Source organism: Lethenteron reissneri, chromosome 56 (genome assembly GCF_015708825.2).
Source record: "Lethenteron reissneri isolate LAM-NWPU_2019-01 chromosome 56, ASM1570882v1, whole genome shotgun sequence".
Taxonomy (NCBI): domain Eukaryota; kingdom Metazoa; phylum Chordata; class Hyperoartia; order Petromyzontiformes; family Petromyzontidae; genus Lethenteron; species Lethenteron reissneri.
Window position 1 is genome coordinate 2,077,426 of NC_083834.1, and position 13,031 is coordinate 2,090,456.

Consider the following 13,031-nt stretch of genomic DNA (forward strand, 5'->3'; position numbering starts at 1 on the left):
AGACTGAGCTATGTAACTCTTTTTCAAAAGCAACCTGGCTATCGCAAATGACGGCTTAACGAAGTGGGCTTATTATCGTCATCATCATCATCGCGTGGAAATGCATAGCAGCAGCCAAATCCTCTAAACGCGTGGTGATGTGGAGGGAAAAACCGGAGGACCCGGAGAAAAATCCACGCGACCACGGGGAGGGAGACACGCAAACTCCCAAATATACAGCAGCAGGCATCAGGGTCGGGATCGAACCTACGACCTCCTGCACACCAGGCGAGGTAGTTAACATCTCCTAGCCACCGTGATAATGATGAGAGAGAAACACGCGAACTACAAATATACAGCAGCAGGCGTCAGGGTCGGGATCGAACCCACGACCTCATGTACACCAGTCGAGGTAGTTAACATCTCCTAGCCACCGTGATGATGATGACTGAGAGACACGCAAACTCCAAATATACAGCAGCAGGCGTCAGGGTCGGGATCGAACCCACGACCTCATGTACACCAGTCGAGGTAGTTAACATCTCCTAGCCACCGTGATAATGATGAGAGAGAGACACGCAAACTCCAAATATACAGCAGCAGGCGTCAGGTCGGGATCGACCCACGACCTCATGTACACCAGTCGAGGTAGTTAACATCTCCTAGCCACCGTGATGATGATGACTGAGAGACACGCAAACTCCAAATATACAGCAACAGGCGTCAGGGTCGGGATCGAACCCACGACCTCCTGCACACCAGGCGAGGTAGTTAACATCTAGCCACCGTGATGATGATGAGAGAGACACAAACTCCAAATATACAACAGAAGGCGTCAGGATCGGGATCGAACCCACGACCTCCTGCACACCAGGCGAGGTAGTTAACATCTCTTAGCCACCGTGATGATGATGATGAGAGAGAGACACGCAAACTCCAAATATACAGCAGCAGGCGTCAGGGTCGGGATCGAACCCACGACCTCCTGCACACCAGGCGAGGGAGTTAACATCTCCTAGTCATCGTGGCGAGGAGGGGGTGGAGTTTGTGACTTTTTGTGATCTCCGGATTTGCAAACTTCACCACCATCGGTCAGCGCCGTGTGGGTTAAAGTCTTCGCAGTGATGCTGCTGCTGCTGTTTCGCCACCAGATGCCGCTACAAACAACAGCCCCACACAGTCCAACGACGCTTTGTTGACAATGGGAGGCGACGTTTCAGGTAATAGGCCACAGCGTCACCGCGGCGATTTGATGAAATAATCGATTCGATATCGATTTTTTTAAAACAAATTATAAGGTGTCAGTTTTGTTGCCAGATAGAAGGGTAAAAAAACAATTATCATATTTTGTTCTACTGGCAAATGAGGTTCCAATGGTGTATATGCTTACCCCGAGCTCTCATACTCTGATGGTGCATTGTCTTTGAGTTGTGCGCCTTTTGGCGTCATCTGGTCCAACCCATGTGAGACTAGGCTCTATTTTTTTATGTTTTTGTTTGCATTATGGCTGCAGGTATTGTGGTCTATGCAAACATGACTCCTTGTAAAAAAGGTGTCAGTTTTGTTGCCAGATAGAAGAGTAAAAAGCAATTATCATATTTTCTACTGGCAAATGAGGTTCCAATGGTGAATTATTGTTGTTTAAACTAGATTTGATTTCGATTTGAAGCTTTCGTGACTGCAGCAATCCATACGTCGGTATAAAATAAAAATAAATCACGACGTTTCGATTGCAACACAAGCAATCATCATCAGGTGGGAAAACCACATCAATAAATTTTCATTTCTCGTTAACCACCGTCTCCTTTGTATTGTTTAGACTCTTTAGACTCATAATCGTCATTTCGTTTTACTATCTTATCCTGGGAGGAATCCGATAATCTCCGAAGCTCTTGTGTTCTTTCACACCGAGCCTAAGCGAGTTCTCGGATCGCCACAAAGCGACGGCCGGACTGGCAACAGCGATGGGTGGAATCCATCTGTGCGGAGTTTCGTGACCAGCCGCTCGTATTCAGCGCGGCGCTGGGTTTGCTCAGAGACGAAGCCGGCGACCACTTCCTTTAGTCTCCCCGGCAAGGCCGCACTGAGCTATGGAGCTCGTAGTTATCATCGTGGTCATCATTAGCAGCATCAGCATCATCATCAGCATCAGCAGCATCAGCAGCAGCGTCATCAGCAGCAGCGTCATCAGCAGCATCGTCATAAGAAGCAGCATCATCATCAGCATCAGCAGCATCATCAGAAGCATCATCAGCAGCATCATCATCAGCATCATCATCAGCAGCATTCTCAGCAGCATCATCATCATCATCAGAAGCATAGTCATCGTCATCAGCAGCAGCATCAGCAGATCATCAGCATCATCAGCAGCAGCATAGTCATCAGCATCAGCAGATCATCATCATCAGCATCATCAGAAGCAGCATCATCATCAGCAGCATCATCAGCATCGTCAGCAGATCATCATCAGCAGCAGCATAATCAGCAGATCATCATCATCATCAGATCATCATCAGCAGCATCGTCAGCAGCAGCATCGTCAGCCAGGGACGGGCAAGCTGAACTCCACTCTTGTTGATTGTTGCCCGGTGCAAGGCCTCACTGAGCTGTGGAGCTCTTTGTCAGACTCGACCTGACCATCACGAATGACAGCTCAACGAAGTGGAATCATCATCATCATCACCGCCACGTGGAAATGTACAGCAGCAGCAGCAGCCAACTACTCTCTAAACGCGTGGTGTCGATTCTAAATGTGGAAGGGGAAAACCGGAGGACCTGGAGAGAAATCTACGCAAACTCCAAATATATAGCAGCAGCAGCAGGCATCAGGGTCGGGATCGAACCCACAACCTCCTGTAGACCAGGCTAGGTAGTTAACATCTCCTTGGCACCGTGATGATGATGAGAGAGAGAGAGACACGCAAACTCCAAATATACAGCAGCAGGCATCAGGGTTTGGAATCGAACCCACGACCTCCTGTAGACCAGGCGAGGTAGTTAACATCTCCTAGCGACCGTGATGATGATGACAGAGAGACACGAAAACTCCAAATATACAGCAGCAGGCGTCAGGGTTTGGAATCGAACCCACGACCTCCTATGTACCACGGCCAAACATCCCAACGTGGCAGGACCCTCCTGGGACGGAGACTCCACCGTAAGTTTGCCACACAGACACACACACAGCGTATAACAGACAAAGATCCCCCCTGTAGCCTCGGACTGTAGGGGCAAGTGCTGTTAGCAAGCAGCACCTATGAAGGCCGGCACGCACACGAGGGGGTGGGTGGCCAGCACCACGCCCGACCGCCTTTGTCTCCCCCGTGGCGATATTTACACATCGCAACAGGTACTCATTTGAGGCTGAGTCGACCTAGGGGAGGCCCGGGACCGGTTCAGATAATCGTCACTGGTGTTGGCCGTGAGCGGGAATCGAACCCGGGTCGCCAGGTTCATAGCGCAGCGTAGCGCTAACCGCTACACCATTACAGACACACACAAACACATTCACACACACACACACCCAGACACACACACACACACACCCAGACACACACACAGACACATTCACACACACACATACACACACACAAACACATTTACACACACACGCTGACACACACACAAATACATTTACACACACACACACAAACACATTCACACACACACCCCCAGACACACACACAAACACATTCACACACAAACACACACAAACACATTCACACACACACACACCCAGACGCATTCACACACACACAAATACATTTACACACACACACACAGACACACACAAATACATTTACACACCCATACACACACACAAACACATTCACACACACCCAGACACACAAAAAAACACATTCACACACTCACACGCACTCCCAGACACACACACACGTTCATCTCATCATCCCTTCACAAACACACACACATTCACACAAACACACACACGCATCCATCCACTCGCAAAACCCGATCCCCCCTATCGCACCGAGTATACACGCAGACACACACTCAGACACACACACTCAGACACACACTCAGACACACAATACAGATAGACAAACACGCAGACACACAGACACACACTCAGAAACACACACAGACACACACACACAGACACACACACACAGACACACAATACAGATAAACAAACACGCAGACACACACACAGACACACACACACAGACACACACACTCAGACACTCAGACGCACAATACAGATAAACAAACCCTCAGACCCACACACAGACACAAAGACAAAGATCCCCCGTATAGCCTGAACAGACTGTAGGGGCAAGTGCTGTTAGCGAGCACCTATGAAGGCCGGAACGGTACACGAGGGGGTGGGTGGCCAGCACCACGCCCGACCGCCTTTGTCTCCCTAGTGGCGATGTTTACACACCGCACCAGGTACTCATTTAAGGCTGAGTCGACCTAAGGGGGGCCCAGGACCGGTTCAGATAATCGTCACTGGTGTTAGCCGTGAGCGGGAATCGAACCCGGGTCGCCAGGTTCATAGCGCAGCGCGCTAACCGCTACACTACCGCTCCCCACACACACAGACTACCGCTCCCCACACACACAGACACACACACACTCAGACACACACACAGACACACACACACAGACACAGACACTCAGACACACAATACAGATAAACAAACACGCAGACACACACAGACACACACACACAGACACACACACTCAGACACACACACAGACACACACACAGACACTCAGACACACAATACAGATAAACAAACCCTCAGACACACACACACACTCAGACACACACAGACACACTACAGATAAACACTCAGACACACACACAGACACACCCACTCAGACACACACTCATGCACACACACAGACTAACACACAGACTAACACACACCCTAAACCCAATCCTTCACACACCCCCATCCACACGCGCATCAAAACCAGACCCCCCCACACACACAGACACGTCAAGTACACACAAAGACAAAGACGTCCCGTGTAGCCTTCACACACTGTTGGGGCAAGTGCTGTGAGCGAGATAGCACCTATGAAGGCCGGCACGGTACACGAGGGGGTGGGTGGTCACCACCACCACGCCCGACCGCCTTTGTCTCCCCAGTGGCGATGTTTTTACACACAGCACCACGTACTCATTTGAGGCTGAGTCGACCTAGGGGAGGTCCAGGGCCTATTGGCCGTGAGCGGGAATCGAACTCGGGTCGCCGAGTTCGTAGCGCAACGCGCTAACCGCTGCACCACCGCTCCCCAGCTCACCAAGTACACACACACACACAGCAAGTACACACACACCATGTACACACACACACCACGTACACACACACACCATGTACACACACACAGCAAGTACACACACACCACGTACACACACACCATGTACACACACACACCATGTACACACACACACCATGCACACACACACACCATGCACACACACACACCATGTACACACACACCATGTACACACACACACCATGTACACACCACACCATGCACACACACACACCATGCACACACACACACCACGTACACACACCCACAACCATGTAAACACACACCAGGTACACACACACACACGTACACACACACACCATATACACACACCACCATGTACACACACACACCCATGTACACACACACACCATGCACACACACACACACCATGTACTACACACACCATGTACACACACATCATGCACACACACACCATGTACACACCAATGTACACACACAACCATGTACACACCACCATGTACAACACACACCATGTACACACACACACCATGTACACACACCACGTACACACACACCATGTACACACCCATGTACACACACACACCTTGTACACACACACACACCATATACACACACCCCACGTACACACACACACCATGTACACACACACACCACGTACACACACACCATGTACACACACACCATGTACACACACCACACCAACGTACACACACACACCACGTACACACACACACCACCGTACAACACACCTGTTACACAACACACACCACGTACACACACACACCACGTAACACCACACACCACGTCATGTACACAACACACCATGTACACACACGTACACATACACCATGTACACACACACCACGTACACACACACCACACACCACGTACACACAACACACACACCACGTACACAGCACACCACGTACACACACACACACACACACGTACACACACACCATGTACACACCACACACACACCATGCACACACACACCATGTACACATACACACCACGTACACACACCATGTACACACACACACCATGTACACACACACCATGTACACACACACCACGTACACACACACACCAAGTACACACACACCATGTACACACACACCACGTACACACACACCAAGTACACACACACACACCATGTTACACACACAGCATGTACACACACCACCACGTACACACAACACCACGTACACACACACACCATGTACACACACACCATGTACACACACACCACGTACACACACACACCAAGTACACACACCCATGTACACACACACCACGTACACACACACACACCACGTACACACACACACCAAGTACACACACACCATGTACACACACACCACATACACACACACACCAAGTACACACACACACCAAGTACACACACACACCATGTACACACACACACACCATGTACACACACACCACGTACACACACACCACGTACACACACCATGTACACACACACCACGTACACACACACACACACCACGTACACACACACCACGTATACACACACATGTACACACACACCACGTACACACACACACCATGTACACACACACCATGTACACACACACCATGTACACACACACACCATGTACACACACACCACGTACACACACACACCACGTACACACACACACCATGTACACACACACCATGTACACACACAACCACGTACACACACACCACGTACACACACACACCATGTACACACACACCATGTACACACACACCACGTACACACACACACACCATGTACACACACACCACGTACACACAAACCCACGTACACACACCATGTACACACACACCATGCACACTACACACCACTACACCAAACACAACCATGTACACACACACCACGTACACACACACACACCAGTTACACACACACACACACCACGTACACACACACACCATGTACACACACACCACGTACACACACACACCATGTACACACACACACCACGTACACACACACCCAAGTACACACACACCATGTACACACACACCATGTACACACACACACCACGTACACACCACACACCATGTACACACACACAGCCACGTAACACACACACCATGTACACCACACACACCATGTACACACACACACCATGCACACACACACACCATGTACACACACACACCACGTACACACACACACCATGTACACACACACCACGTACACACACACACCATGTACACACACACACCATACACACACAAACACCATGCACACACACACACCATGTACACACACACACACCATGTACACACACACACACACACCACGTACACACACACACCACGTACACACACACACCATGTACACACACCACGTACACACACCACGTACACACACACCACGTACACACACACACACCATGTACACACACACACACCACGTACACACACACACACCATGTACACACACACCACGTACACACACCACGTACACACACACCACGTACACACACACAGCATGTACACACACCATGTACACACACACACCATGTACACACACATACACACACCACACACACACACCAAGTACACACACATACACACGCCACGTACACACACACCACGTACACACACACCACGTACACACACACACCATGTACACACACACCACGTACACACACACACACCATGTACACACACACACCACGTACACACACACCACGTACACACACACCACGTACACACACACACCACGCACACACACACACCACGTACACACACACCACGTACACACACACCACGTACACACACACACCACGTCACACACACCACGTACACACACACCACGTACACAACACACCACGTACACACACACCCACGTACACACACACACCACGTACACACACCAACGTACACACACACCACGTACACACACACCACGTACACACACACCACGTACACACACCACGTACACACACACACCACGTACACACACACACCACGTACACACACACACCACGTACACACACACCACGTACACACACACACCACGTACACACACACACCACGTACACACACATACACACAGACGGAACCCGATCTCTCCCTCCCCTCCCCTCCACCCTCCCTCCACCCTCCCCTCCACCCTCCCCTCCACCCCTCCCCTCCACCCTCCCCTCCACCCCTCCACCCCTCCCCTCCACCCCTCCCCTCCACCCCTCCACCCCTCCCCTCCACCCCTCCCCCTCCATCACGACTCCTCCTCCCCCCCTCCCCCTCTCGCCCCTCCCCCCTCTCCACTCTCACTGAGAGGCGCCGCCTCTCAGCGCCACACCAAGCGGAGCTGCAGCCGGGACCAGTCCGAATATCATCGTCATCAGCAGCAGCAACAACAACAGAAGCAACATCATCATCAGCAGCAACATCATCAGCAGCAGCAGCAACATCATCAGCAGCAGCAACAACATCATCAGCAGCAACAACATCATCAGCGGCAACATCATCAGCAACAACATCATCAGCAGCAGTAACATCAGAAGCAACATCATCATCAGCAGCAACATCATCAGCAACATCATCAGCAACATCATCAGCAACATCATCAGCAACATCATCAGCAACATCATCAGCAGCAGCATCATCAGCAACATCATCAGCAGCAACATCAGCAGCAACATCAGCAGCAACATCGTCATCAGCAACAGCACCACCAACATCACCACCACCAACATCATCATAAGAGAGCAGCATCAACACAATCAACAGCGTCATCAGCACCATCACCACCAGCAGCAACATCATCATCAGCAGGAGCAACATCATCATAAGAGAGTAGCATCAACACAATAATCAGCAGCAGCAACATCATCAGCACCATCACCACCAGCAGCAGCAACATCATCATCAGCAGCATCATCATCAGCAGTAACAGCAACATCATCATCATCAGCAGGAGAAGCAACAGACGGGCAAGAGGGGCAGCTGCTGATTCTGCCCATCGACAGTCGCTATAACAGCTACAGTCTATAGTAGCTACAGTTATAATAGCTACAGTCTATAGTAGCTACAGTCTATAGTAGATACAGTCTATAGTAGCTACAGTTATAATAGCTACAGTCTATAGTAGCTACAGTCTGTAGTAGCTACAGTCTGTAGTAGCTACAGTCTATAGTAGCTACAGTTATAATAGCTACAGTCTATAGTAGCTACAGTCTGTAGTAGCTACAGTTTGTAGTAGCTACAGTCTATAGTAGCTACAGTTATAATAGCTACAGTCTATAGTATCTACAGTCTATAGTAGCTACAGTCTATAGTAGCTACAGTCTATAGTAGCTACAGTCTGTAGTAACTACAGTCTATAGTAACTACAGTCTATAGCAGCTACAGTCTGTAGTAGCTACAGTCTATAGTAGCTAGTCTGTAGTAGCTACAGTAGCTACAGTCTGTAGTAGCTACAGTCTGTAGTAGCTACAGTCTATAACAGCTACAGTCTATAACAGCTACAGTCTATAACAGCTACAGTCTGTAGTAGCTACAGTCTGTAGTAGCTACAGTAGCTACAGTCTGTAGTAGCTACAGTCTGTAGTAGCTACAGTCTATAACTGCTACAGTCTATAACAGCTACAGTCTATAGTAGTGACGTCTGTAGTAGCTACAGTCTGTAGTAGCTACAGTCTGTAGTAGCTACAGTCTATAACTGCTACAGTCTATAACAGCTACAGTCTATAACAGTGACGGCTGTAGTAGCTACAGTCTAGTAGCTACAGTAGCTACAGTCTGCAGTAGCGACGTCTGTAGTAGCTACAGTCTATAACATCTACAGTCTATAACAGCTACAGTCTGTAGTAGTGACGTCTGTAGTAGCTACAGTCTATAACAGTGACGGCTGTAGTAGCTACAGTCTAGTAGCTACAGTAGCTACAGTGTGTAGTAGCTACAGTCTATAGTAGCTACAGTCTAGTAGCTACAGTAGCTACAGTCTGCAGTAGCGACGTCTGTAGTCGCGATGGGAGACGGCGAGAGAGAGAAGCGCAGCCGCAAGCCGGCCAGACCGCTCAAGAGGAAACTTCCTGCCGAGATGGCGGCCTCTAGTGGCGAGCAGGTGAGTGGGTGAGTGGGTGGGTGGGTGAGTGGGTGGGTGAGTGGGTGAGTGGGTGGGTGGGTGGGTGAGTGAGTGGGTGCGTGAGTGAGTGGGTGGGTGAGTGAGTGGGTGGGTGAGTGAGTGGGTGGGTGGGTGAGTGAGTGAGTGGGTGGGTGGGTGGGTGAGTGAGTGAGTGGGTGGGTGAGTGGGTGGGTGGGTGAGTGAGTGGGTGGGGGAGTGGGTGAGTGGGTGGGTGAGTGGGTGAGTGGGTGGGTGAGTGGGTGAGTGGGTGGGTGGGTGAGTGGGTGGGTGAGTGGGTGGGTGAGTGGGTGGGTGAGTTGGTGAGTGGGTGGGTGAGTGGGTGGGTGGGTGGTGAGTGGGTGGGTGGGTGAGTGAGTGAGTGGGTGGGTGGTGAGTGAGTGAGTGGGTGGGTGAGTGGTGGGTGGGTGGGTGAGTGAGTGGGTGGGGGAGTGGGTGAGTGGGTGGGTGAGTGGGTGAGTGGGTGGGTGAGTGGGTGAGTGGGTGGGTGGGTGAGTGGGTGGGTGAGTGGGTGGGTGAGTGGGTGGGTGAGTTGGTGAGTGGGTGGGTGAGTGGGTGGGTGAGTGGGTGAGTGGGTGGGTGGGTGAGTGGGTGGGTGGGGGTGGGTGAGTGGGTGGGTGGGTGAGTGGGTGGGTGGGTGAGTGAGTGAGTGGGTGAGTGGGTGGGTGAGTGGGTGGGTGGGTGGGTGAGTGAGTGAGTGAGTGGGTGGGTGGGTGGGTGAGTGGGTGTGTGGGTGAGTGGGTGTGTGGGTGAGTGGGTGGGTGGGTGAGTGGGTGGGTGGGTGGGTGGGTGAGTGGGTGGGTGGGTGAGTGGTGGGTGGGTGGGTGAGTGGGTGGGTGGGTGAGTGAGTGAGTGAGTGAGTGGGTGGGTGGGGTGGGTGAGTGGGTGGGTGGGTGGGGGGTGGGTGGGTGAGTGGGTGGGTGGGTGGGTGAGTGGGTGGGTGGGTGGGTGAGTGGGTGGGTGGGTGGGTGAGTGGGTGGGTGGGTGGGTGAGTGGGTGGGTGGGTGAGTGGGTGGGTGGGTGGGTGAGTGGGTGGGTGGGTGAGTGGGTGGGTGGGTGAGTGGGTGGGTGGGTGGGTGAGTGGGTGGGTGGGTGGGTGAGTGGGTGGGTGGTGGGTGGGTGAGTGGGTGGGTGGGTGGGTGAGTGGGTGGGTGGGTGAGTGGGTGGGTGGGTGGGTGAGTGGGTGGGTGGGTGAGTGGGTGAGTGGGTGAGTGGATGAGTGGGTGGGTGGGTGAGTGGATGAGTGGGTGGGTGGGTGGGTGAGTGGGTGGGTGAGTGGGTGGGTGGGTGGGTGAGTGGGTGAGTGGGTGGGTGGGTGAGTGGGTGGGTGGGTGGGTGGGTGAGTGGGTGGGTGGGTGAGTGGGTGGGTGGGTGGGTGACTGAGTGAGTGACTGGGTGAGTGACTGAGTTGAGTGACTGGGTGACTGAGTGACTGACTGAGTGACTGCCTGAGTGAGTGACTGAGTGGGTGACTGAGTGAGTGAGTTACTGGGTGAGTGACTGACTGACTGAGTGACTGACTGACTGAGTGAGTGGCTGAGTGACTGACTGAGTGACTGAGTGGGTGACTGAGTGAGTGAGTGAGTGACTGAGTGAGTGAGTGACTGACTGACTGAGTGACTGAGTAAGTGAGTGGGTGAGTGACTGACTGAGTGAGTGACTGAGTGAGTGAGTGGGTGAGTGACTGAGTGAGTGAGTGGGTGAGTGACTGAGTGAGTGAGTGGGTGAGTGACTGAGTGAGTGAGTGGGTGAGTGACGGAGTGACTGACTGAGTGACTGAGCGAGGGATGGGAGGATGGCGAGTGTGGTGCTGACAAGGGCGGTGTTTTGGTCGTGTTGGTGTGAATGTTTGTGTGATGGTGATGTTTGTGTAATGCGGTGTGTGTGTGTGAATGTTTGTGTGATGTTGATGTGGTGTGTGGTGATGTTTGTGTGGATTGTGTGATGTTGATGTGGTGTGTGGTGATGTTTGTGAGTTGTGTGTGTGTGAATGTTTGTGTGATGGTGATGTGTGTGGTGATGTTTGTGTGGGTTGTGTGATGGTGATGTGGTGTGTGGTAGTGATGTGGTGTGTGGTGATGTTTGTGTAATGCGGTGTGTGTGTGTGAATGTTTGTGATGGTGATGTGGTGTGTGGTGATGTTTGTGTGGGTTGTGTGATGGTGATGTAGTTTGTGGTGATATTTGTGTAATGCGGTGTGTGTGTGAATGTGTGTGTGTGGTGATGTGGTGTGTGGTGATGTTTGTGTGGGTTGTGTGATGTTGATGTGGTGTGTGGTGATGTTGGTGTGGGTTGTGTGATGTTGATGTGGTGTGTGTGTGAATGTTTGTGTGATGGTGATGTTTGTGTAATGCGGTGTGTGTGTGAATGTTTGTGTGATGTTGGTGTGGTGTGTGGTGATGTTTGTGTGGGTTGTGTGATGGTGATGTGGTGTGTGGTGATGTTTGTGTGGGTTGTGTGATGGTGATGTGGTGTGTGGTGATGTTGGTGTGATGGTGATGTGGTGTGTGGTGATGTTTGTGTGATGTTTGTGTGATGTTGATGTGGTGTGTGGTGATGTTTGAGTGGGTTGTGTGATGTTGATGTGGTGTGTGGTGATGTTGGTGTGTGTACTTGGTTTGATTCCCGCTCACGGCCAACACCACCGGCAACAATGATCTGA

At 51.5% G+C, this 13,031-nt stretch overlaps 1 protein-coding gene across 1 annotated transcript in view; it reads left to right on the forward strand.

Annotated features, from left to right (window-relative positions):
• The first annotated feature begins 9,396 nt into the window (after positions 1 to 9,396).
• Positions 9,397 to 13,031, forward strand: part of LOC133357013 (sine oculis-binding protein homolog) — a 30,976-nt gene continuing 27,341 nt past the window's right edge. The window contains exon 1 of the mRNA XM_061574754.1: positions 9,397 to 10,351. Coding sequence (XP_061430738.1) covers positions 10,256 to 10,351 — 96 coding nt within the window. The 5' untranslated portion in view covers positions 9,397 to 10,255. The remainder of the gene's footprint in view (positions 10,352 to 13,031) is intronic.